Source organism: Aspergillus affinis (genome assembly GCF_023601865.1).
Source record: "Aspergillus affinis strain CMG 70 chromosome Unknown NODE_73_length_178438_cov_86_647956, whole genome shotgun sequence".
Taxonomy (NCBI): Eukaryota; Fungi; Ascomycota; class Eurotiomycetes; order Eurotiales; family Aspergillaceae; genus Aspergillus; species Aspergillus affinis.
In genome coordinates, this window is record NW_026515854.1 from 153,092 (window position 1) to 178,438 (window position 25,347).

General features: G+C 49.0%; 7 protein-coding genes across 7 annotated transcripts; 5 read left to right on the forward strand and 2 right to left on the reverse strand.

Moving 5' to 3' along the window:
* Window positions 1-135: 135 nt before the first annotated feature.
* Window positions 136-4,545, reverse strand: KD926_009923 (RNA-directed RNA polymerase (Sad-1); the record flags this gene model as incomplete). Its single annotated transcript, XM_053102419.1, has 5 exons — window positions 136-657; window positions 715-3,470; window positions 3,542-4,007; window positions 4,078-4,234; window positions 4,283-4,545. 5 exons carry the CDS (start codon window positions 4,543-4,545, stop codon window positions 136-138), a joined length of 4,164 nt encoding a protein of 1,387 aa, XP_052954154.1.
* Window positions 4,546-5,626: 1,081 nt separating this feature from the next.
* Window positions 5,627-9,337, reverse strand: KD926_009924 (uncharacterized protein; the record flags this gene model as incomplete). Its single annotated transcript, XM_053102420.1, has 9 exons — window positions 5,627-6,268; window positions 6,332-6,448; window positions 6,506-6,634; window positions 6,691-7,920; window positions 7,972-8,124; window positions 8,171-8,785; window positions 8,892-8,983; window positions 9,035-9,182; window positions 9,263-9,337. The coding sequence occupies 9 exons, from the start codon at window positions 9,335-9,337 to the stop codon at window positions 5,627-5,629; spliced, it is 3,201 nt and encodes a 1,066-aa protein (XP_052954155.1).
* Window positions 9,338-10,255: 918 nt separating this feature from the next.
* KD926_009925 (FAD-binding oxidoreductase) lies at window positions 10,256-12,146 on the forward strand (the record flags this gene model as incomplete). Its single annotated transcript, XM_053102421.1, has 4 exons — window positions 10,256-10,579; window positions 10,648-11,701; window positions 11,759-11,940; window positions 11,994-12,146. The coding sequence occupies 4 exons, from the start codon at window positions 10,256-10,258 to the stop codon at window positions 12,144-12,146; spliced, it is 1,713 nt and encodes a 570-aa protein (XP_052954156.1).
* Window positions 12,147-12,800: 654 nt separating this feature from the next.
* On the forward strand, window positions 12,801-14,005 carry KD926_009926 (aspartate-semialdehyde dehydrogenase family protein; the record flags this gene model as incomplete). The annotated part of the gene is made up of 3 exons (XM_053102422.1): window positions 12,801-12,828; window positions 12,882-13,139; window positions 13,200-14,005. 3 exons carry the CDS (start codon window positions 12,801-12,803, stop codon window positions 14,003-14,005), a joined length of 1,092 nt encoding a protein of 363 aa, XP_052954157.1.
* A 361-nt stretch (window positions 14,006-14,366) lies between these two features.
* Window positions 14,367-15,611, forward strand: KD926_009927 (40S ribosomal protein eS4; the record flags this gene model as incomplete). The annotated part of the gene is made up of 5 exons (XM_053102423.1): window positions 14,367-14,380; window positions 14,527-14,664; window positions 14,740-15,024; window positions 15,203-15,497; window positions 15,558-15,611. The coding sequence occupies 5 exons, from the start codon at window positions 14,367-14,369 to the stop codon at window positions 15,609-15,611; spliced, it is 786 nt and encodes a 261-aa protein (XP_052954158.1).
* A 6,278-nt stretch (window positions 15,612-21,889) lies between these two features.
* On the forward strand, window positions 21,890-23,560 carry KD926_009928 (uncharacterized protein; the record flags this gene model as incomplete). Its single annotated transcript, XM_053102424.1, has 3 exons — window positions 21,890-22,621; window positions 22,709-23,197; window positions 23,255-23,560. 3 exons carry the CDS (start codon window positions 21,890-21,892, stop codon window positions 23,558-23,560), a joined length of 1,527 nt encoding a protein of 508 aa, XP_052954159.1.
* Window positions 23,561-24,778: 1,218 nt separating this feature from the next.
* Window positions 24,779-25,320, forward strand: KD926_009929 (uncharacterized protein; the record flags this gene model as incomplete). The annotated part of the gene is made up of 2 exons (XM_053102425.1): window positions 24,779-25,080; window positions 25,155-25,320. The coding sequence occupies 2 exons, from the start codon at window positions 24,779-24,781 to the stop codon at window positions 25,318-25,320; spliced, it is 468 nt and encodes a 155-aa protein (XP_052954160.1).
* Between the last annotated feature and the right edge of the window lie 27 nt (window positions 25,321-25,347).

The following is a 25,347-nucleotide window of genomic DNA, read 5'->3' on the forward strand; positions in this document are numbered from 1 at the left end:
ACCTATGTCGATAAAAGAGGCGAAAGCCGACGCGAAAGTACATGACATAAGGCAAACGAAAAAGAACAGTCAACTGAACTGAACCATCGACGGAAACCCGAGAGTAGGTAGTTCTGTAAATCATTCTCCCCTGTATCAGACACCCAGCATCTCAATGAACCTGTCGAGCTTGTCGAGCGCACCAACCTCCACAATGTCATCCTCCTCTACGAGTTCGATGCGGCCACTTGGACCTTCCATGATTGTCACTTTCGGTGTCTCCATGGCCAGTATTGCCTCCTTGTCGATTGGAGTCTCGACCACGGTTTGAGGAATAAGAGTCTCAACAGTCTGGAGGGCCGTTAGGCTGGTGCCGCATGTTATTGATGCCAGCAAATCGATCATCGCCTCGTCCTCTTTCTTTTCAATGGCGCTGGTGCTTCCCGAGTTATTGTCAAAGTCTAACAAGCTGATCTCGTCCTTGATAGGATCATTAGAATGACATAGCAGGTCTGATGACGGCGACGACGATGATTTGCGCGGTTCGTCAGAAAAGCCGAAGTCGAGCAGCTCCTCTAAAGACTGGAGGTCGGTATTGGCACATTCCTGCTTGGGATGGACTTCGGTTGATGCGCCCATGACTTGGTCGTACGTGGATAAGCCAAGTAGATCAGCGTGCTTAATGTGGGTTATGTTAGCGTTTAGGAAACTCTTGTTCTGGAGAAGATCACTTACGACGGGAAGCTCGTAAAGGCCTGTTGCGATCTTTCCCAGAATATGCGGCAGAATCCATGGAAAGCTGATGAGTGGCAGTTGATCCATTTTGGGCACCGAAGTGATAATATCATCGGGATGCTGGGGATTCTCGTCGCGATACTTTTGCAAAGCGAGACTCATTTCCTGACTTGTGACACGATACATTGCCACCGCGAGCGGAGCCAATTTCTCAAATTCTCGGCCTTGAACCTTGTCGTAACCAACCTTGTCATAACATTGTTGCTTGAAAATTTCACGGAGTGAACACGAGATGCCTCCAATCTCTTCGTGAAACTTGTAGTCTTTGCTCATATTGGAATGACTGAGGACGAAAGTAGACCAGACCTCGAATTCAGTTCTGATATCATGCTGTGCCATGATCCGCCGCATGGCGCTATCATATTCAGCCTTCAGGTCCTTAGCAAACGCGTAGAGGTCGTCGCTGACATCCAACCGACAGTTGAGGATTCTTTCGTCAAAGGGCATTCCTAGACTGGGCACAAAGTCGATCTGCTCAATGGCATCGTACAGCTGCCCGAGAATCTTTTTGGAATGGTAGATCCTTTCCTTTGGTTTGTGTCTCTTTTCCATAAAGTGAGGCCACAGGCGAGGATCCAGTTCGCGTTTCATAGTGGCCGGATTGCCTGTTTTGTTGTAATCCACTGCGTCCGAATGGAGTTGGGCAAGCCGAATGCACTTCTCCTCGTTGACACCGTCCTCAAGCCGGTCTGCCCAAGCAAGATGAGCATGAGCAATTCTTGGCAGAAAGTCATTCTTCATGTAAGTGACAAAGAATGATGTGATCTGATCTACTGTCACGTCCTTATCAAGATCCCGGGCTGTGTTGCTTGCATACTTCATAGGGGCACAAAACCAGTCCTCAGGTATCAAGTCTTGATCCCACATAACAAGGTAGTCGTCACCATCCAGGTCCCCTCCAGAACACATGCTCGCGACATCTCGGTCCCCGGTCTGAGGCAGAACGACGACATCATGGAGATGGCTCAATTCGGGAACGTTGACTGCTTTCACGACACGAATATCTCCGGGATGAAGAGATGGGTTGCGAGCGAGAATGCATATGCCTTCAATGACTTCATAATTCCCACCATTTTCGGGGCGTGAGATCTGGAGAAATATCTCAGGCAAAGCTGCCAAGCGCTCTTCACGAGTAGCATCGACTCTGGGTGTCTTGTGAGCGAAATAACCGCTGAGAATCCTAGTTTCGTCCATTACTCCAAGCAAAGAAGCCCCGTTATCAATCGCAATTTTGGCTTTCTCTTTAAGGTACTTGAGATGCCACGCCCTCCAGAGGGTTAGGATCGAGGTCATGAACGGTTCTTTCGATCGTCTGAATCCATCGAGGACCATTTGGCTGGTGATGAGCGTCATTTGATTCGGGTCCACATATTTTTTCAACCAATAAACGGCACGCGTGTCACTCTCCAAGGCTTCGTTCAGACTCTGTATCATGGCTCTCAGCTTGGTATGGAATACATGATCCGGTATACCGAGTGATGACAGCACCATGATCAACTGTCTGTTCAGAGTCGCGATCGAGTATTGACTCCACCGAATGATCTCGAGTAGGTTGTGCTTGGCCTTGAATTTGTACTGACTTTTCCGTATATGTACCTCAGAGCTTTGAGCTTGCTCGGAGACAGTGAGCATTCCCTTGCTTCCTCCAAGGCGAAACTGAAAGGCGGATGGAGGGTCACCGGTTGGCGTGTGGATCTTTAGCTCTGACATCACTATCTGAGCGAGAAAACGAGAGATCCTACCAACCCCGTCTGAGAATATGTAGTTGTTGCGTTCAACATCATTTATTAGGCGGGTGTCTACCTGGGACCCGGCAATGGCACGCGTTGTGGAAAAGCATTGGCCCAGTCTCGCTGCGTGTTTGGCGACGTTTCGAATGTTGTTGAAATGTCCCATCCATGCACGGATATTAGCAGCGGTGAGATCAGGCCGTGGTGCAAAAAAATAGGCCCCGTGCTCCCGGAACTGCGAGTTTCCAAATGCAAGAAACTCATAATGCGTGTTGCCGATGACAATTCCATTTGACAGCGCTCTTTTGATTCTGGTAAACACTTCATCCATGGTGTTGTCGGTAGTGGAGTTGATTCGACCAAGGAGCTTTTCGTCTGTGAAACGAATTCGGAGAAAGTGATCGGCGTGTTCTATATAACGCCTTATGATACGATTCGAGATGTCAACCGTCGGGGTGTTGTAGTAGATGGTGCTAGGGGTGATTCTGGCGGAGCGCATATAACAGCAGTAAGGCGGGATTTTCAGATCAGTCACTCCCTTGATGAACTTGAGATCAAATATCTTCATTGGATCACGGTAAATTTGATTTTTGGATGCCACATGCTCCAAAAGCTTTTTAGCCCGATCATCGCCGAGTTCCGAGAGTTTGACCACGAAATCACGAGTCATGGTGTATTCAGAAAGGTACCCATTTGATAGGCATACCTCGAGTTGGTATCGAACAGGGGGAGGTAAGTGGACATAGCTATAGTCATTCAACTCTTCCAAAGAGGATTGGGAATGTTTCGGGGCCTCGATCCATTTCCAAACCTGAGGCATTTGCTCTCTATTCTCATCCCAGCGAGAGAAGGAGCCCGTGGCGCTTATTTTCACATTGTAGTCAGCGAGGATATTCTGCAATAAAGTGAATTGGCCTTTCTGATGAGCTTCTTTTGGATACGTGATCCAAAAGGCATTCCAGCGCCCTGTTCCAGGAAGATGACTAGTAAGCCCCGAGAGCAGAACAACAGAAATTCTAAAGGGGTGGGACACGCACCAATATCAATCACCGAATTGCTCCTGCTCAAATTGACAGGAAGAGATGACAACTCCTCCGGCCGGCGAACAATGTAGGTCTGCCGGTACCATCTATCAGATTCCCTCCATGTATTGTCGTCTATGAAGGTGTGCTCAATATTGGTGATGCGTCGATGATAAACCGGAGGCGTATCTAGTACAGTGAAGTGGGAGACTACTTTGGAGGTAGGGTCAATAGCATGATGGATTTCAGCCAATTGCACCAATGCTATTTTCAGACGATACTCGTGGTATGGATCGTTGAGTTGATTCTCTGCTGGTCTTGAAAACGAAATGGCAAGCTGAAAGCGGACATAAAGGGCTCGGGCTTTCAGATCAAGTACCAAGTAAGCAGTTTCGCTAGGTCCTTGGCCGACTGTGCGCTGGGGCAAGAAAGTTTTGTCATCAAGCAAGACACCAATTTCCATAGAAGAGATTGGGATTTTCTTATAAGGTGAGATAATGTCAGAGACAACATGGAGAATTATGAAAATCATAGACAGGGTGATTGCTCACCAGTTCAGCCGGGTAGTTGACATTAGGTCGGACTGGACTTGCAATCCGTGGCTCATCATGATTGATGTCGAGAGCAACCGCGACAGTACACGATTGCCCATTGGGCAGGCAAATGGTATACTCTCCTGTTCTCCAAAAGTCTGCCTGCGGTGGAGGCCTGTGGATTATTAGGAATGGTAAACAACATGAGACTTATGCACCATACTTAAAACGAATCTTCCCCTTCGCCCCACGTTTACCATGAGAGTCTTCAAACAGATCGATGGAGAAAATATTACCCTCCTTGTTAAAAGCTTGCCATATATGGAATGCTGTCACCTCTTTTGGAACATTGGAGATTTTGATTGCGACCGAGCCCCAAGACTTCCATGGCGCCAGTATCTGCGGTGGAAGTTGTTGGTGTGAAGTTCTGGCTTGTCGGGTTGGCAATTTGAGGGGATTCTGACGTTTGCGAGGTGGCGTAGGCATGGTAATGGATGTTTTAGAAGGTTTATCAATCCAAAAGTGAGCTGAGGATGAGTTTGAATAGAGGGAGGATGAGGATGAAAATGGATGCGGAGATGAGGAGCGAGAGAAGGTCTTGAGGACTCGATGCGGGCAGACGTTCTTTCTAGGCTGGCAACGGCAACCCTGGCCGGCCTTGTTTGGGTTGGTGCTTTCAGAAGGGTTTATTCCCCAAGAACTTTTGTAGTGAAGAAAGAAGATGCAAGTTAGACTTCACTCCTCGACTTTTGATACGTAGAAGAAAACGACTGACGGTCTGTAGTGCCCAGGTGTATTGCCCGTCAGCCTAGCCAGTCCCCTCTCCAGACTCCAGGGATGAATCATATTTCTGTTATTCTCCTGATCTTCCATCACTTCAAAAATCGTATGCCTCTCGTATCATTCGCTCGCTAGCTCTGTATTATATGGTCTCCGGGTCTGTAAGCTCGGCGTCAGTGTCTACCATTAACAACAGACGGAAAATTGAAGAGCAATCATGGTATTCAAATGTGTGAGTGAAGAGCGAGTGGGTTCAAAGAAAAAGGACAAACCGCAGCGTATATGGTCTCTTTGAGAACTGATCTTTCATCTCCAAGACAGTCGGTGAGAATGTCTTATAATTCTGCAGATATCCGAAAAGTGGCCAAAGTAAGAGACGCGTTCCGAAAAAGGACAAAGTGAGAAAGTACGGCTCAAAGCAAATGCAGAAAAGATAAGTATATACTGGTATGTAGCCCCATGGCACCTTCTGGGTGAGGAGGAAGAGATAACATGCGAGGAAGAAGGAGGTATGGCGTTGTGAGAGTCCTCACGCTATCCAGCTGAGAAACGGGCAAACCCCCCGACTACGGTGCTCACGTACCCTGTCTTGCTTCCTAGAATGTGCTCAACTGTTAGGTGATATGCTTCGTTTGATCTCAGTACCAGAAGAGGTCATTCTCTTCAGCTATGGAGCATGTAAAAGCCTATGCACAATCTGAGCCATTAAGTATCTAACACCAAACCCAAGAATGTCCCAAATAAATAAATCATTAATCATAATCTTCCGTTTCCCATCAATAAAACCTTATCTTTGGGTCCCAAGTAGCGGTCTGTGGTAATTCGCCTCAGACACCGAAGTGCTTGTAAACAGGAAGTCCTTGGAGAACTCCATATCCATGTCTAGGTCAATTTCCCGCAAATGATTCTCATCATCCACCCCGCCCACTTGACCTTCTTGAAAACTATCTCGCTGACTGGAGCAAGGTATGCTGCTAGCCTGAGTAATCGGTTGGCTATTTTGGGTTGCATCTTCCAGGACTTTCCGGTCCCGGGAATGTTGTGTTCCACGCCGAGAAACCGACTCCCTTGATTTCTTGCCAGATGTGTGAGAAGCTGTCGGTGATTCGGTCAAGGCAAATGCATAATCCCGCGATCTTTTCGGACTACGCTCCCCAGGCGGGGTTGGGGTTGCAGTGAGGTCGAACGACTCCGCCATCTGTCGGCCTTGTTGGCTTTGTGTATCCTCCCCGGGAGAGTGCGTTTGCATCTCCTCCGTGGCAACCTGGGATGGGCCCGGCGTTGGTCTGGACCGCTGTTGCTTGCCGGGAGGCTTGGAGTTTGCAGGTTCCGGTTTGAAGCCCATTACACTCATTAACCGGCCGATGTGTTGCTGCGCTTCGGAGAATTCCCGTGCTTTGGCTGCTCGTTCATCTCGCATATGTTGTATCTAAATATAAGTCAGTAATCTTACATTCTGTGGGAAATCGTTTGTCTCTCGGATGTTCATTACCTTTTTCTCTAGGTACTGGATTCTCTTATCTCTTGCATGGAGCTCTTTGGTGGCACTAGATGCGGATGCCTGCATATCGGCCTGAAGAGAAGCAATTTCATCTCTTTGCTTTTCGGACTTTGAGCTGTTAGAATTTCAACTGGTGAGAAAAATCAAAAGGAAGAAAGGGCTAACCTCGGCGGTCATTTTGGAAACCTGTGTCTCGAAGTGCTCCTGAAGGGTGTTCACTTCTGTTTTGTGGCTTTCCACCAACTGCTGAAGAGCGGTCTTAAGCCTGTCGGATTCCAGTTCCTCCTCCGATAACTGAAAACTAGTTAGCGCTTACAAAGAACATGAGTAGAAGAAGCTCAAAGACTTACCTTAGCTTGTAGCCCTTCCTCCCGACTCCCGGCTTCGCTTTGATCAGCTAGGAGTTGGTCAATTCGGTCGCTTTGCTGGTCCAAGTGTCTGTGCGTCTCTTCCATCTGCGCCTCAAACTCGCGTTCCAAGTCCAGTAGCTGTTGTTCTAAAGAATCGTTCACCTTCGAGTAAGCCGACCTTTCTTCTCCCATCATATTCAATTCCTCCCTCAAGCTGTCATTCTCCTCTCTTTGCATCACAATTTTCTCTTGTAAGTCATCTAATTTTTCCTCCATTTCAGTTGAAGAAGCAATAAGCTCTAACTCTCTGGACCTGGCTTGTTCGCGCTCGCTGTTGGCCGATTCTTGGGATTCGAGTCGCTGGTCGTTGAGGTCTTTCCGTGCGACTTCAAGACTGGCCGACAACTGGTCGATGCGGCTCGAGGCAGTTTCTGCCTGAGATTCCAGGCGAAAAATATCTTGTTGGAGACTATAGGTCGTTCCGGATGCTTGCTTTAACTCCGAATATAGTTTTTTATTGTGAGAGTTCAGTTCTTCCGCTTCTTTAAGCAGCCTGTTGCGCTCGTCCTCTACTGCTCTCAACGGGGCCTCGACGCCATTGCAACGGTTTTCGAGATCGTAACAAATCTCTTCGATTTTTTGCATCATGTTATCATAGCCCATGCGGGAATTCCACTCAAGGGTTTTGGCTATCCCGGTTCGCCAGTCTTGTCTTGGGCTGGGTGACTGGTCATGGATCTTGAGGGATGAAAAGGCGTTTTGGAACTCCAGAGGTTTTGTTTCCCAGAACTGACATCTGATGCCTGGTACAGCTTCATTGGATCTAGAGATGAACAACCCAAACGTACTCATCTCATTCGCATAGTCAAACTGGCCACTCGACTTCATCATAAGTGCTGACCGAAAGTAGAAGCTGAATAAATCATTAAGCAGGCCATTCTCCAATTGAACCACCGAAGCTTGACAGGTATCGAAGTCTCGGCAGGTTGTTACGGAATATCGCCGGGGGGATCTTTCAAGCAGCCCGTTGATGTTCTCCCGACACTGTCTAACCGCTACTTCGGCAACGGCGGAGCTAAGAATCTGGGACTCCAGACCCTGCAGGCCAGCAAGGATTGACCTTGCTATCTGAGTCGTGTTAATACTTGGAGTCTGTGCTGCCTGGTTTGGCTGCAATGAACTGATCACGTAGTCCAGCAGCTTGTTTGCAACCGCTGGTCCCGAGTATACCTTGAAAAATGCGTTAGAATCCTTATAGTTCCCAATTAATCCATTACTTACAATGTTTGCCTCTACCAATCGTGGAATGTAGGTCAATGGCAGGAGCTCGAGTACACGATCACCGTCTTTATGTAGAAGCCACTGGAGCGCCAGTTCGGGGATGCCATGAGGTAAAGCAGAAGCCGGAAGAAGGGAAACCATGAAAGTTGCGCCCTTGAAACGTTAGCCATGGTCAACTAACTGCGAGGTTCGGTCTTACCAAAATCTGCACTCCCCGATCAATGCCAGACCTTGTTACCTTCTCGCACAATTTGGCAATTTTGGTGGAGTTAGCACCAATCCAAGATTCTCTCTGCTCCGGTTCTACAATGTCACATATTTCGATGGCTAGCCGGATACTCTCCGTTGCTTGCTCGGCAGTTAAACCATTGCAACTGGCGGAGCAAGTTAGTATAACTCGCAGAACGACAAGGTCCAAGGTCTTTAAGCCTCGTTTGGAACCGAAGAAATGCTTGACATTCTGCAACCAAGATGGGCGCTGCTCTGGACTGTTATTCATTTGGGGAATATTCGAGGATGCTATTTGCGCAAACGTTGCGAGGCAAAGGAGGTTCCCTGTATGGTCATCAAGGTTACGAAGGGTGTTTGTTAACTCAACTTGAAGGTTAGATATGATCTCTGATGGAACTTCAAGAAGAACTCGCGGAGTGGTTCGAAGGCCAGTCATCAGCTGATAGAGAGGTAGTATTGTCTCAGCGCAGGGATTTTCGCCAATGGAGGTAATCAGATGGGTGATAAAGGATGCCAGGCGTGCGGGGACAATGAAGTAGGGCGGTAGAGGCGAAGAAAGCATTGCAACGCATGTCGAGATAAACTGCAATGGTCAGATTGACGATGACTGTCATGTCCCAGAACCATTCCGAGTAGATACATGTCGTTTAGGGAGCTTGGTGGCATGAACCCGCTTAGAGGAAACTCACCTGGGGTTCACCATTTTCAGACCTCTGCAGGAATTGGTCCAATATATAGGGATAACGTTCAAGTAAAGCGTTACGAAAAGGCTCGAGACGAGCTAAAAAGAGTTAGACCTGCAACATAGAAGAAGACAAACACTTTTGCCTACCGAAAGTCCTAATGAGGTCCAGAGTGAAATTGGAACGAGACAGGCCGTCGACAAGGATATCAGCCAAGACTCCAACCTGGCATGGCTTGCGCGAGGCCCATGAAGATAATGAAGCTATAGAAGAGCTCTGTACAAGTGCATGCAAGTCCTAAAGGCAAGATTTGTCATCACTCAGTTCGCGATAATCTATAGATGGAGACAACTATGGGGTAGCGCGGTTTGGAATACCTGGAGAGAGGGCGCATATGGAGCCGTCACTAGGCGCTCCACTTCACGCCCCAGGCCAGAGAGGTTATCTGCCATGGCTACGGTTACTGAATCCTATGACAGACTCAGTTGCTGACTGGTTGACGTGACTTGCCGACCAGCATCGCAGTGCTATGGATAGTTGGACACTCTCCCAGATATTTGGAGGGTGGAGGAAATTAAAAGCGGGAGGCCTCGTTGCCCCGTCAACCAGAGGACCCACAACGGTTCTTCATGCTCTCCTTCCTCTTCTTCCATCGTTGCCGTCGACATGATTTAATAACCCTAAATCATACAGCGTAATCAATCCAACTTCTTTCATATACTTGATCCTGCTCGAAATTAAATAGAATACTCCGTTGTGGGTTTCGATCAAGGAACTGATTGTGGACCTGGACCTAGAACCACTTAGGGCACGTGGATACTTGCGTATATGCCAATATTTTCAGACGTCGTTTTTGTTACTACATGCTCTATGATTTCCCGCATATTATCGAGTATCTAACAGGCACAGCATGAATTTGTCGCAAAAAACCTCGGACTGGCTCGCCCCTGCCAAGCATCGGAGTTCAGGCCGATCCGGGGAGAGAGTGGGATGCACTTAAGACCAACACGGGAACGATCGGTTGCAGTCGCTAAGCACGCAAGAAAGATAAGCAGACCTGCTTCATCATCAGTCATAATATCGGTATTCGGCTTCCAGACCTTATCGTTCAGCGATCGTAGCCGTACTCGGCCGAAATCCGAGTCCAAAGCCTACTACAGCCTGCTCCTCATCCTTAGCTTCGATGGCGTGTCTGCTTACCGAAGGGACTGGAGGCGTGGTCGATTAATCCTCCGTACTACCGGAAAGACTTTGAACCCGTGTATATTAAAATTGCAGCTGACCGACCGTCAACGACACCTCGATTGTGTCCAACATTGTCTGAGGTCTGCGTTCTGATCTTACCGTCACCCTGGGATATCTATAGAGCCATGCGGACCATCTCCCGACTCTCTCGGGGCTTCCCCACATCTCCCCGCGCGCTCCAAAGCCGGCCCAAATTTCCCAAGTCGCACTCGGTGTCATGCTCCCAATTCTCTCAATTTGCCCGATGGAACAGCTCCAGTGCACAAAATAATGGAAGTAATGGCTCCAAGTCTCCGGGGAGTACTCCCAATTCGTGGACGTTAAACCGAACGCTCCTTGCTTCTGCTCTGGCAGCGGGGGTAGGCTACGGATTCGCTTCCTTAAAACAGTCATCCCAGATGCAGAGCACCCGAAAACCCCAGTATGGGTCGACAAAAGATTTTGAGAAGGTAAGAGCAGTCCTAGAGGGTGAATTGTTTCCAATCCGCAGGACTAATGGGTGTCGCTGAACCACTAGGCTATTGCCGAATTGCGCGCAAAGCTCGGCGAAGAAGCAATTAGTGTCGACGAAGACGACCTTCAGCGACATGGGTTTTCGGAATGGTCCAGTATCAATGCGGATCGATTGCCAGTTGCCATTGCATATCCAACCAGCACGGAGGATGTTTCGGAGATTGCGAAGATCTGTCACAAATATAAGATGCCGATGGTTCCCTACTCCGGAGGATCCAGTCTTGAGGGCAATTTCTCCGCTCCTCACGGCGGAATGACCATCGATTTCGGTCTCATGAATAAGATCATCGAGCTACATGAGGGCGATTTGGACGTCGTGGTTCAACCATCTATCCAATGGATGGAGCTGAATGAGAAAATCAAGGACAGTGGGCTTTTCTTTCCCGTCGATCCAGGCCCGTCCGCGATGATAGGTGGTATGGTGGGAACGAACTGTAGCGGCACAAATGCAGTGCGGTATGGTACCATGAAGGACTGGGTCATCAATCTCACGGTTGTCCTAGCGGACGGCCGAATCATGAAGACGCGCAGACGCCCACGGAAAACCTCTGCCGGGTACAATCTGACGGGATTGTTTGTCGGCTCCGAGGGAACTCTGGGAATTGTGACAGAAGCCACCCTCAAATTGACCCCAATTCCAGAAGAAACGCGTGTCGGAGTTGTCGCTTTCCCCACGATGCATGATGCCGCATCGGCTGCTATGCAGCTAATTCGGAAAGGCATCCCAGTTCAATGTATGGAAATTCTAGATGATGTCCAAATGGATGTGATTAATCGAGCTGGTGGCACAGGGCGGGAATGGAAGACACTGTCCACGCTCTTCTTTAAGTTTTCCGGTACGACTGCTGGCGTCGCCGATAGCATCAGCCTGACCAAGGCTCTGGCCAAGCAGAACCATGCCTCATCCTTCGAGTTCGCTAAGAATGAGCGAGAGGCAAACGATCTATGGTCGGCCCGAAAACAAGCCCTATGGAGTATGATGGCGCTGCGAAAAGAAGGCTCGGAAGTATGGTCAACCGACGTAGCCGTGCCAGTCTCTAGACTCCCAGATATTATCGGTAAGTCCATGGTCGATTCGGTCGAAAGCCCTCACGCCGTCTAATTCATTTCCACAGCGATCACCAAGAAAGAGCTAGATGATCTAGGCTTGTTTGCAAGCATTCTTGGACACATTGGTGATGGCAATTTCCATTCTAGCATCATGTTCGACCGCAAAAACCCCGAGGAGCGGGAACGAGTCGAGAAGTTTGTTTATGACATGGTTGACCGAGCTCTTGAGATGGAGGGGTCCAGCACTGTAATGCTCCTTAACCACAATATTCCCTAGAAACTGTGACTGACTGTAAGCAGGGCGAACATGGCGTTGGTTTGGGTAAGAAGAAGTCCCTTAAGAAGGAGCTCGGTCCCGAAACAATTGATGTGATGCACAGCATCAAAACATCCCTTGACCCTCACTGGCTGCTAAACCCTGGGAAGATCTTCGATCATCCAAGCGAACCATAAGAAATTGCTATCTAGATGGGCACGATGGTGCCGGGTTGCGGCCGAAAATATATTTCGCTATATCTCAGGTTGGCGAGACTTGTGGAAAGGAACTCCGCTGACACCAAAGAATTTTGTATATCATTGTTAATATGGGGTAGACAATATGTAGAGAACGAAGATATTTGCGAGTTAATCGTTCATGATAGGCAACGGAGGAGAAAACAAGGTGACGTTGAGCCAATGAAGAGGCCAGCTGCATTTGGTTATGCTGGTGGCTGACTCATCGCGGGGTGATCTCTTCCAGAGCGATATCGCAGTTTGCGTCTTGATTGCCACAAGCAAATCCTCTCCCTTCCATAGAGTCTGAAACAACATTGAGGTGGTAAGTTCAATCATATCGTTTTCCTGAATCCTTTGGATCAAGAGTATTCTTCAATTCCTGCACTACTTGAATCCCTCCACCGGAAATTGCACAAATGTCCTGCGGGGCAGCATCTTCTGAGTCACTTGCCCATGGCACCAGTTCAAGCTTTGAGCATCATACTCCCACCACGGGCTTTCCCTATGCGCCACTGTTGAACTTGAGCTGGATTGAAAGAAATTGGTCTTGAAAATCTCAATTGACTAAGAATACAGATACGAGTCCGTTGACCTATTCCTTATCCGATCGCAATGACGTCCTACCCGAAGAAGAAGTGCGGTATGAACACACGAAGCCTCAACACAAAATAATGCAGTGCTCATGGTTTATAGGTGTTCTCGGCGCCACTGGCTCTGTGGGTCAAAGATTCATTCTTTTGCTCGCCGATCACCCCTTCCTAGAGCTCCACGCCATCGGCGCATCGAGTCGCTCCGCCGGAAAGCAGTACAAGGATGCCGTGAAATGGAAGCAGACTACTGCTATGTCCGAGAAGCTCAGCGGTCTTGTGCTTCGAGACTGCAAGGCGGATAAGTTCAGTGACTGCGACCTTGTGTTCTCCGGATTGAACAGCGACATTGCGGGTGAAGTTGGTTAGAAATGCGACTTCCATTTTTTTTGGTATGATCGCAAGTGCTAACGAGTTTACACAGAGATGGAATTCATCAAGGCCGAAATTCCCGTCTTCTCGAACGCCAAGAACTATCGCAAGGACCCTATCGTCCCTCTCGTTGTCCCTACCGTCAACCCTCAACATTTGGATCTGATTCCTCACCAGCGGAAGCACTTCGGCTTGAAGAAGGGATTCCTGGTTTGCAACTCGAACTGTGCCGTTATTGGTGTTGTCATTCCGTTCGCAGCCCTCCAAGCCAAGTTCGGCGAGGTCGAGGAAGTCGAGGTTTTCACGGAACAGGCTTTGTCTGGGGCTGGATACCCTGGAGTTCCCAGCATGGATATCATCGACAACGTCATCCCCTTCATCAGCGGCGAGGAAGACAAACTGGAAAACGAGGCCCAGAAGATCCTGGGATCTTTGAACGGGGACGCTACCGCTTTCAACGAACAAGCTGGCCTTAGAATCGGAGCTACGTGTACCCGTGTGGGAGTTACGGATGGCCATATGGCCTTTGTTTCATTGCGATTCAAGAACCGCCCCGGCCCTAGCGCCGAACAAGTCGTCCAAGCGATGAGAGAATATCAGTCCGAGGCACAGAAGCTGGGCTGCCCTTCGGCACCCAAGGAGGCGATCAAGGTGTTTGACGAGGCCGATCGGCCTCAGCCTAGACTCGACCGAGACATCTCCGGTGGATATACCGTCAGCGTGGGGCGGGTACGTGAAGGCGCGCAGGGTGGTTACTTTGACCTCAGATTCGCGGCCCTCTCGCACAACACTGTTATTGGCGCTGCTGGATCCTCGATCCTCAACGCTGAGGTCGCTGTGATCAAGGGCTACATCTAAAGGAGATTAGGACAGACATCTGCTTAGAGCGGCAAAGAGGGCGTTCAGTGTCCCCAGTCACGAGATCTACGGAGTAAAATTCCATGAAAATAGAGGCATAGCAAGATTAATTAACTACCCTTTTGGGATGTATTATTATATAAGCGGACCGTATGCAAAGTTTAGCGTTATGCACTATACCTAGAATGGGTTGCGAAGTGGAACCCTGGAACAGGACTAGCGCTAGGGCTCATCCCACAGCACTAAGCGAATTTCGCTGAGCGGCCTGGTTATCTGTCGACGGACGGCCAATCTTGCTTACCTTCTCTTCTTTGCGACATTCCGACAACTTCACCGGTTTCAAGTCGACAAAGCAGCCAAGATGCCTCGCGGACCGTGAGTTCAACGACATTCTCGATTTCATATTTCAATTGCACACAAGGATTTCTGTCCGGAAAGTTTTTCTGAAGGAACAGAACATCTTCGATGCGATTGAAATTCATTCTATAGGAAACCGAAACTGACCGCGATGCTTTCAACAGTAAGAAGCACCAGAAGCGCCTTAGTGCGCCCTCGCACTGGCTCCTGGACAAAATGTCCGGAACCTATGCCCCCAAGGCCTCTCCCGGTCCTCACAAGCTCCGTGACTGCCTGCCTCTGATCGTCTTCATCCGCAACCGGTACGAAAAACTCTGAAATGATATCGCGACAATTGACGAAAGAGGACAATCGACTGACTGGATGTGTTTATATAGTCTCAAGTACGCCCTTAACGGCCGTGAGACCAAGGCGATCCTGATGCAGCGTCTGATCCAGGTCGACGGCAAGGTCCGCACCGACCCTACCTACCCCGCCGGTTTCATGGATGTCATCGGTATCGAGAAGACCGGCGAGAACTTCCGTCTCATCTACGACACCAAGGGCCGCTTCACCGTGCACCGCATCCAGGCCGAGGAGGCTGAGTTCAAGCTCTGCAAGGTCAAGCGTGTTCAGCTCGGCAAGGGCGGGATCCCATTCTTGGTTACGCACGATGCGCGAACGTGAGTGATCACTCCACAAGTTCCGTGTCATTCAGTCGTTGGACCAAGCTTTGGTTGATCGGCGGAGGACGAGAGAACTTTTGATCTAGAACTTTCTACTGGACAACTTTATCCCCCCCAACACAGTAAGAAAGTTCGGACGTTTGAACTGGTTTGGCTAACGAATATGATCTTGCAGCATCCGTTACCCCGACCCTGCCATCAAGGTCAACGACACCGTGAAGGTTGACGTTGCCACTGGCAAGATCGTTGACTTCGTCCGCTTCGACACTGGTGTTGTCACCATGGTCACCGGTGGTCGTAACATGGGTCGTGTTGGTGTCGTCACTCACCGTGAGCGCCACGACGGAGGTTTCAACATCGTCCACGTCAAGGACGCTATTGACAACACCTTCGCCACCCGTGAGTCCAACATCTTCGTCATTGGACAGGATAAGCCCTGGATCTCCCTGCCCAAGGGCAAGGGTGTCAAGGTACGTTTATATTTTGAAGCCTCGATCGGCTACGGAATCAATTGCTAACATTCTATTCAGCTCACCATTGCTGAGGAGCGTGACCGCCGTCGTGCCTATGCTTCCCAGAACTAAGTTCTTGGGATGGTAAGGGATGTTGGCTGTTGGCAGTAACAAAGAAAAAAAAATTGCTCCAAAACTCCGCTGGAGAGGACGTCTTGTCTTGCTTTGTGGGCCTGTGTGACTCCGGTTAATAACGATTCTTATGATGCGTTACCTAGCAGAAAAAAGTTTTTGTCTATAGGACGCATGTGTTAAGTGTCTGCTTGTGTCAAGTTTCTTTCTGTTCCGTAGCTATCGCAGTATAGGAAGCAAAGCCGAGGCAAAATGTCTCCCCAAAAATTTCTGTGATACCTCTAATGACGTCTTTCAAGCGATTTGAATTTTCATCCATTACTCCTTCGACCATGTCTTGACAGATCACCTTTTCCCCTCACTTTCCGGCGTAGTTCCCTCTCCACACCTCCCCGTAATGCCAACTCCGTTCACGTCAGAGAACCCGCCAACCGTACGGAATGCAGCCTTCCCGCCTCGACCGCCGCATCCAGCCAATAAATCCCATCCCTTGGCCGTCGGATGTCGACGTAAGTCAGATGGAAGTGTCATCTAGGTCGACGAACGAGCAACCCGGGGAACTTCTACGGCGCCGCAGCCCGTAAGTTAACCCGTTAAGAAATGTGGTGGGTGTGGAAGGTTCCTGGGTTTCCCGCTTCCCGTCCCCTCCATCCCACCATGGATTGAACGCATCGCACTCTACGTCTCACATTTCCCCCCATCCCTTCCCCCCACCGAGATTGATATATCTCGATCGAGAGGAGGGGAAAAGGAAGGGCATCCTCCGTCAGACGGCACGCGGCACCTACCTTACCTAGCGAACTTGCCCTCACCCATGGTTCCTGTCGTCCACAGTCTGCGACGATTCGTCCGAGAGATGTACGTCCGGCTTAATATATACTAGCTGAGAGCCACAAGTGGGAGTGTAACACGTCTACTACACCCTTATGTGTATCTTGTAGCTGGGGTGGGTTGTGGTGGTGGTGGTTTGTATGTATGTAGTAAGCGCATGTTTCCTTTCTTTTCTTTTTCTCTCCCTGCAGGTTCGTCATCATTGGGGTTAGTTTGGTATGCGGTCGTTTTCATTATCATCTTAATTATAATCATCATTGTTATTATCATTGTTATGGACTCTTCTTGGCCTTGCTTGTCCCCTTGTCTTCTACCTAGTTTGTTATCCAATGCCAGGGTCGAATGGAATAATTATCAATAAGAAGAAAGATGGATCTGTCTCTTCCCCGACGGGATCCATTTTCTTGTTTGGGGATATTTGGGTCGTCGTTTGTCGATTAATTTAGAAGATTTTATTTTCATTCGTCATGCCAAGCTATCCTCCAATCGAGTCATCGAAATCGAATCGAATCGCACTTCATCACCATCTCTACTCTACCTACTAACTCGTTACTACTGACTAGTTCGTAGCAGACGTTAGCGTTTGTCGGTTCCCCTCCCTCCCCTCCCTTTCCTCTGCTCCCCAGTCTCCACCAGATGAGCCCCGTCAAGACTAGAGATTAGAGTAAGCAGGGAAGCGAAACAAGGCCAGTAGGTTGACTACCCAAATTCAGTAGTCACACGCCCAGGGAGATTAGCAGTCCTCGGCGTGATTAATTATTTGCTCTTCGAATGGTCGAATGGGTCGTAAATCCAACCAAACCAAACATTAAGCAATCACTCCCTACGGCGGGAGTTAAGTTGTCAATCTATACTTATTACCTTACCTACCTACTGCACGTAAGATACCTAATAATATTAATATAAATATATTAATACGGGCCAGACCGTGCAAGTCCGCCAGCCAAGCGAGTCGATTGCGTGGACCGGGAAGGTGGATGATGTGCTGGACCTGCCTCCGTCCGTTACCTTAGTTTAGGTAGTAGTTGGTCGCTGACAAGTCATTCATTTATCCACCTCATCCGTCTGTCCGTCCATTCAATTTGTTTCTTGGGGGCGATCTCTGGTTGTGGCTCGGGCCGTTTGGCGGGCTGGTTGTGATCGATAAACTACGTCGGAATTTGGAACGGGAGAGATGGTGGTTTGGAACTAGGGCTACTATCGCTAGGAACTAGCAACTAGTGATGTGCAGACAGTTTCGTCAGAGGAGCGGGTAGGGATCTGGTAGTAGGTATTTCAAGAGTCCCTAGCCAAAAAATTAGAACACAGGCAAGTAGAGAGCCAGAAGAAATGACTCGGCTCAAAGCAGGATATCCTATTAGTTGGACAGAGAAGATCAGACGGTAAGAGATAGACAGTCATGACGAATGTTGCATACTCGGTGTACCACTATGCCTGTTCCTGTCGAGCAAGCCTAGAAGCCGAGAGGATTGAGTATATTGAATTAAATTACTCATCGATTGGAAATCTCAGTGGAAGGATTCATCATTCGACCGACCAAGTGTGGAAACGACGAAGATTATCCCTCATCAGTCATGGACTCTATCTAAGTCTTTTCCGACCCTCCTTGAGTTTAGGGCTCAGCGTGGCCGGGGAAATGTACTCCGGGTGACATGGACAAATCAGATACAGATACGAGCAGGACCATCCGGAGAGGTCCAGGTAGACAGGCACCGGTGCTACGGTGTTGGGAGATGGTTAGGTAGTTAGTTGGTTACTTGGATCGCTGGATAGATGCCTCGCCCTGTCTCTCTCTCTCCCTGTGCCTTGATTTGGCTCCTGAACAACAGAGACATACTACATCGCTAAACTCTCCTCTCGGTGCCTGTGCTAAGGTACATACTACCAACTCCTCGTTCGTTAGCCGATAATTTCCAGCTAGTTGTGAGCAAATGAATTCAACACAGACATCCGTCCGGTACGACCGTACATTGAAACCAAGATCGAAGGGGTAAATGAACCAGGGACGGAATGCCGAAGCGAACCAGCATCGTGCACCTTTCTCGCCAGGGAGAGAGTTATTAATAGGTGTCGTATGTACCGTCTCTTTCTTATCCCGACGACTCTTGCAGGCGTCTGTCTGGTTCGCCCAGGTAATGCAGCAACGGAAAAGGGTGGATCAACTTCGCACGGCGCCACGCTCTCTGCCACACACAGACACACACACCCTCCAATTTTTTTTTTTTTTTTTTTTTTTGTGGATTCTCCGCTTTGGCTCACCCTCGCCTGTACATTTCATGATGTACAGCAAGCAAGCAGGCAGAGGCAGGCTGGTTGACCGTTGTCCCCGCAGCGGCGTCCGGTCTTCCAATGGCTGATGGGAATGCATGAGGTTGCGTCCGAGGTCAGCTCTGGACCCAGCAAACAAGAGCGTGGCATCTGCCAATGTGCTCGAGATGACGGCTCGCAGCGTCTTGTTTCTGCAGGATTGGGGTCTTATTATGTCGGATGTACTGTACTGCGGAGGGGAGTCAAGAGAATTGATACATACTGCGGGACAACACAGAGGGGAGAAAAAGGAACAACAAAAATTAAAAAATCTTGATAAAATCTTGATAAAATATGGAAATCAAAAGAAAAAAAAAAGAAAAAAAGAAACAGCAGGTCACACAGACGAGCATGTCCCCCATATTCCCATTTCCCGCTTCCCTTCAATCTTAAGAGTTGCCGGCGAATTTCCCGTCCTGTGGGCAACGGCCAGAAACTTTCGCTTTGCTGCACCTCAACGTGCTTCATCCCTGTTACGCTCCCCGATGCAAATTTCACCTCGCTCAACTCCCCTCCAGGACTTGACCTTCCGCTTGCGATTTCGAAATTAATTTCCAAGTCTCAGTTCTCCGCCAAGTAGCATTTGATTAAACAAAGAAAAGCAATTTCACTCATCCTACGAACGGCAAGCAGGCGTCATCTCATGTCGCGGGGACTCCGACTTGATCGATCCCCCTGCGCCACGACCATCTCCAGCTCGTTTCTTCCTTGTCTCTGATCCTCATAATCCACCGAATGAATGGAGAGGACCTAATTCCTAAACCCCATCAGCGACATGCAACAAGGCGACCATGATTCAATGATGGTGTCAACCGATCTGGTGATCGGGATCGGCCCAGCCAATAAACCTGCTGAGCGATGCATCCGATTGATTGATTGATTGATGGCATGGAATCGTTATTGGAGTTATTTCTTTTTTCCTTCCTTTTTTTTATGGCTCGCTCGCCTGAAGGAATGACCGTTAATCCACAGCCACGAGCAACAAATGGCGCGCTTCGCTCTCCCATCGTTCTGTCGCTGCCTCTCCCCGGCTTGTGGCACCGGATCCACCCGGACACTGCCGTCTGCTTTCTTTTTCCTTTCTTTCGCTTTCCTTGTTGCTTTGCTCCCCTGATTTCTCCAGCGACAATCATGGCAATCACTTGCTCCGGACCCCGGGAAGAAATTATTGAACATTCTCTGTCGTCAATCCTGCAACCCCAAAAACACACTCCAAAAAGTAAACACAAGATTAACGAAAGAATGGTCTTGGCCGACTCGGAATCCTCGGAGAGACCGGTGATCCTAATGCCTGCAACTGTATCTACCGGCTATCCCCCGATCATCGGCGAATGCGCTACGGAGTACTCTCTTCTCACGAGGATGAGGAGCTAAACTAGTCGCATTGGCCCCCTTCCCCCTCAAACTAACTCTTTCATGGGAGGTGGCAATTGGAAGAGGCTGCGGTGGAGCTTCGGGATGGCTCAATTCCTAGGCACTCGTCGATTCTGGGACCTGGGATTTTAGTCGCCCTTAGTTTAGGACGGTGGCTATCAAGCATCGCTCTCGGTAGCAACCACCGACGCTTTCCCTCTCCATGGCTATCCGTATCAACCGTCAGGATTCAAGCCACCCCAGTACACCGCTACGGTGGAAAAGCACTAAAACATCGGGTTTCCATCCATTTGCCATTTGTCATTTGCTATAAAATAGGCGATCCGGATGAAACTTCCAGAATTTAATGCTCCTGCAGCATCGTGTTCGCCGCTGTGCGCCGTTCCATGCCGGCTTCTTGACCGCTTCTCTTCCTCTTCTATGCCAATTGTTTGTTCGGTTGCCGCCGTTGGCCACTGTTATTACAGGATTTTGATAATTCTCAATCTTGGGGGCTTGCCATCCGTCGCCAACCCAACTCGCGGATTTTTCTGGAGCCCCATGAGAGGATTACACTAGCCCTCCCCGTCCAATTGATTGGCCCTCTGGCGTTGCCCTGCGCCTCTCCTGCCGTTTTTTCCAAGCTGTCAACCGTGCCCTCGATTTTGTCTGGCTCGCCAAACGGCTGGCTCAAGGCCTCAAGGGGGAGCCCTGAATGCTTAACATATATTAGTAAATTCCCTATTAACGGGAGGGTCGATCAATGATTGATTGATGGATGGGGCGGACTATCTTTTTAATTTGGCCCACTTCCACCTTCCATCCAGTCATTCCGGGTCTCGCCCAGAAGATATTCAGCTTGCCGTTAGAGTTTTTTTTGATCATCAAATTACTATTCTATTTTCTATCCGGGCTCTCGGGACCCAGTCCTTTGGAACGGGATCAGCCCCCCTTTCGCGTTTTTCCTATCGCAACGCGCCACTGTTGTCGCTATGCTTCCCTCCTAGCTGAAGAGTATTGCAGACATCCAGGTCCAGTCTGTCTTGCTTTCCCTCGTGAGTTGTCGACCGTGGCAAAATCGGGAGACAATAAGGTCATCCTAGTACTTGCTGCTGCGGGTGTTGCTATCAATTTCTTTTTTCTCGCTTTCTTTTTTTGAAAAAGGAAAAATAAAAGAAAAGAAAAAAGAAAAAAAGAAATCCCATAGGAAACAAGGAAGAAAATAAGGCGAAAAAAAAAGACCAATATATTACTAGAACCAATTCCGAGCAATTAAAAGCCACCTGTTCGGAATCTTCCCAATAGTCTTACTCCATATTCCCTACTATCTTCCCCCAGCATCATCCCTCAAAACGTGAAGGTTAGCCGGCAGTGGCTGACTCTAAACCTCTTCCCTGGGAACCCGTCCTTCTTCTTAGTCATTACTGGTATCCTTGAATGATCCATTGACCCATGATTCACTAAGTTCCATTCTCATTGCTTAAACGTTGGAGCTGAGGTTTGGTTCGGGTATACCTGTACATCTGCGGCCCTCCCCCTAATCCCTCAGGTTCTAGGATTGTGGCGGGAATAAGCGCCTTGTTTCGGGAATCACTCAGCTGTTTGTACGCCGTGAGAGCCCAACGAAGAGAACGAAAGCGAGACAGTGGGAGGACATAGAAGAGAGCTGGTATGTACTGAAGAAAACCCTTCTTCCCCTCCCCTGCCCTCCGTCCGTCTCTCTTTCTCTCCATCGATTGCCGTCCTACAGTCGAGACCTCGCCGTCACCCTTCATGCTCCAACTAAGATGCAATATCATTATCAGGACGAGCGAGCTGCGCTCTCACCTTGGTCTCAGACCCTCTTCGAATCGTCCCCGAGGGACTATTATTCCGTATCAGATCCCGGTGATATGTCGCGCGTCTCACCCCACCGGCCTGGGGCTGAGCTGGCCGGCGCAACCCTGATGCCAGACCAGTCAAGTTATCCCTCGCTTTTTCGACCCAGCGCTGAAATCCCTCCCTTCCTTGTCTCCTACCGATATTGGGAGGATGACACCGTCCTCTGGGCTTTCGACGTCCAGGAGATCAAACGAGTCATCCGCTACGGTCTTTTCCAGGATGAAAACCTGCCCCGTCGCGCCTTACAAAACCGAAATGCAGCCACCGTCGACAGCTTCCTTTTGTCACTCCTCGGGCCTCAGGAGAAGCCTTTCATCTTGAATTTATCGCACGTGCAGAAAGTCGAGGAAATTTTGCGCCGGTGCAAAGTCATAAGTCCGCCGTGCGCTTCCTGGAGCTGGTTCCCGACCCAAAAGGATCGGGCCTTGGACCCGAACGCTATTGCCCAGGCGATCGACGCCGAAAGTCATCTTCACTTCACCCGGATCTCGTTCGAGGAGATGGTTCGTTATTCCTTGGGATACCGTGTCTCGACAGTCGACTGGTTCTTCCAGCAACATACGGCTTTATACATCCACTTGCTTAACTATCTTCATGAGTTTCCGGACGAAGTGGAAAAGTACATTGAGATCGAAAAGGTCAGTCAGCCGGCCTCGGAATAGGACAAAAAATCAACAAGGAAGATCTTCCATTGTATCTCAAGGATTCAAACTGATCTTACTTAGCATCTTCGAACCCGAAGTCCGTTCGCCCACCGTGCCCTAGCACAATGCCTCATCACTATGAATCGAGGGGCGAGCCACAACATATCACTGAACACGGCCCCAGGCTTTGAATTCATTGCAGGCTCGATCCAGGAACTGATTAAAGAGCACCCTCCCAGCCTAACGGCCGTTTTGAAAGTTCTTTCCGTCCTGGGAGTTCGGTATCAACGAGTCTACATCCACGCGCGGGACATGAATTGGCACGAGCCATTTGACATCAACTACACCTTCTTTGAGGATCTCACGGAATCGATCTCTGCCGTCGATTTCGCACGAACCTTGACCAACGCCGACATGAGGAGTTTCGCGGTCCTCACCGAGCGGGGTCTCACGGACAACGACGCTGTAGTGGGCAATCTTGTAAGCCACTGGGACGATCTCAGCACCGTCGTCTGGGAATGCTGTACTGCACTGCCTCAACTGATCGGGACCATTCAAGACTGCGTTCAGGTATACTCACCCAGTGACTGACGAATCACTTCTCAATTCTGACTCCAATCACCGCAGGCTCTCTTCCTCATCCGCAACTACCACGCCTTTACTGCCATCCTCAAGGGCCTACAGAAATACAGCATCACGGACTCCACATTTTCCGCCACAGCGAGCTCCTCCGGAACCGTAGCTCTGAACCCCGTCCTCCCGCCCGATATCCTGTACCTGCTCGACCCGGCTCAGAATTTCCTGCTCTATCGGCAACATTTCCAAGGTGCTCCGGGCATTCCGTTCCTGCTTCCACATCTCCAGGAGTACAGGGAAGTCGGCTTACCGGCATTCCAGCAGCTCTTTCAACAGATGAGGACGGCTATTTCTTAGGGCTTCTCCTTTCTCTCTACCATAACTTATCTTTCGTTTCTTGTCTTTTTTTCCACTTCTTATCTTACCTCATTTTCTTTTTTATCCCTTCTCGCTCTTGTTTTCTTTTCCTCTTTCTATTTTCATTTTATTTCTTCTCTTTTTCGCATCCCTCCCATCTTTAATTTAATTATTCATCAACCCACTCACATACTCATCCATTCATTCTCATGAATAATAATACCTAGGAGAAGCAGACAGAAAGACAGACAGAGAGCGAGCGAGAGTTCATGACAATAAGATTGTCCATGACTATTAAATGGGATATGATACGCTATGATATGATATGAAACTGCAAATGCATCGAAACGAAAACGACTTTCCATGACTCGTAATAATGTGGCGCAGTTAGCTAGGCAGCACAAACAGCAGAGAGCAGGGTTTGATTAATTCACAGGGTGAAATAGGTTCTCGAGCCTATGATGGGTATTACCAAGTTTGGATTTGTTTTATCTGATTTGAATTGGGTCGCTTAGGTCTGATATGGATATGAGCATGGGCATGGGGTCTCTATTGGCATGGTATGGTTTGATATCGGTTACTACTATATTTTATGGGAGCGCACGAAGGCTCTATGTTTCATGTGCTATGATTGAATTACTTATTTTCGGATGTTCTTTTCTGAGTGTAAACGTTTTGGCTTTTGCGTTTCTTCTTTTTTTTTTTCGCTTTTCGCTTTTCTTTTCTTTTTTTGTATTTCTATGTTCTATTCTTGTTCCTTGAGCGGCTGTGATGTTTTAACGCTTGACGAATTCAATGAACTGACTTGACCAAGAATTGGCAGACCTTCGTGATATCTCGGTTGATCAACGTACTTATCCATCAACTTCGATGAAGCAAGCCTGGCTAATTTTTTTTGGCCTAATTAATTCTGAAAGCCAATTATTTGTTTCCGGTGCAAAATAAGCCACAAGGCTAGCGATGAGCTGGTTATATGAAAATTGGAATGACAGACAAAGTTAAAGGATGATGCGTAGAAAGGAGTTAATGTAATGTGCAGTGAAGTAGTAGTAGTAGTAGTAGTAGTAGTAGTAGTAGTAGTAGTAGTAGTAGTAGTAGTAGTGCCCTTCACCAAAAACGAAGCCATTGAAGACGCGTTCTCTTTTCTTGGTTTTTTTTCCACCTATAGAATCCCGTTCAAATCATTCTTCTTCAAATATTCTCGTCAATTCCATCAAAATGACCGCCACTCGCTCCTGGTCTCGATGCAGAGTCCCTGAGAAGGTGAATGAATTGGAATCTCAACTGGAAGAAGACAGCGACGTTTGTTCCTATGCCTGCATCAAATACCCAGAGAAAGAGCTCAATCACTTCGTCAACAAGGTTGGCCCGAGCCGGCTAAACGAGGAGAACATGAAGCACTTTAAAACTGCGTGGACGAAGGTGCCCCGCCATGCCGGGGATGCCAGGATCACCCATCCCGGCATCCCCAATGGGTCAACGGGGCCGGCGGTTCGCACGAGGCGAACAATCCTCCCTTGGTATGTGGTCATTCAAGCGGATCATGAAACGCTAGAAATGGCCGAAGGAGGCACGTGGGGACAACTTGCCGCAGCCCACAGAGATCTGATGCCGAGGCCGGCCAGCCCCTCTGGCCTGGCAAACCGATATTCGATGGTTCCGCACGCCTTCCCAGCCGCGATTCCCCTTGGGGGGGGGGGGGGGGGGGGGGCGGTCGGGCGCGCCAAAAGACACGGCCCCCAGCCGCGCTCGGCGATTAGGTGGGGTTTGGGGGGGGGGGGGAGGGG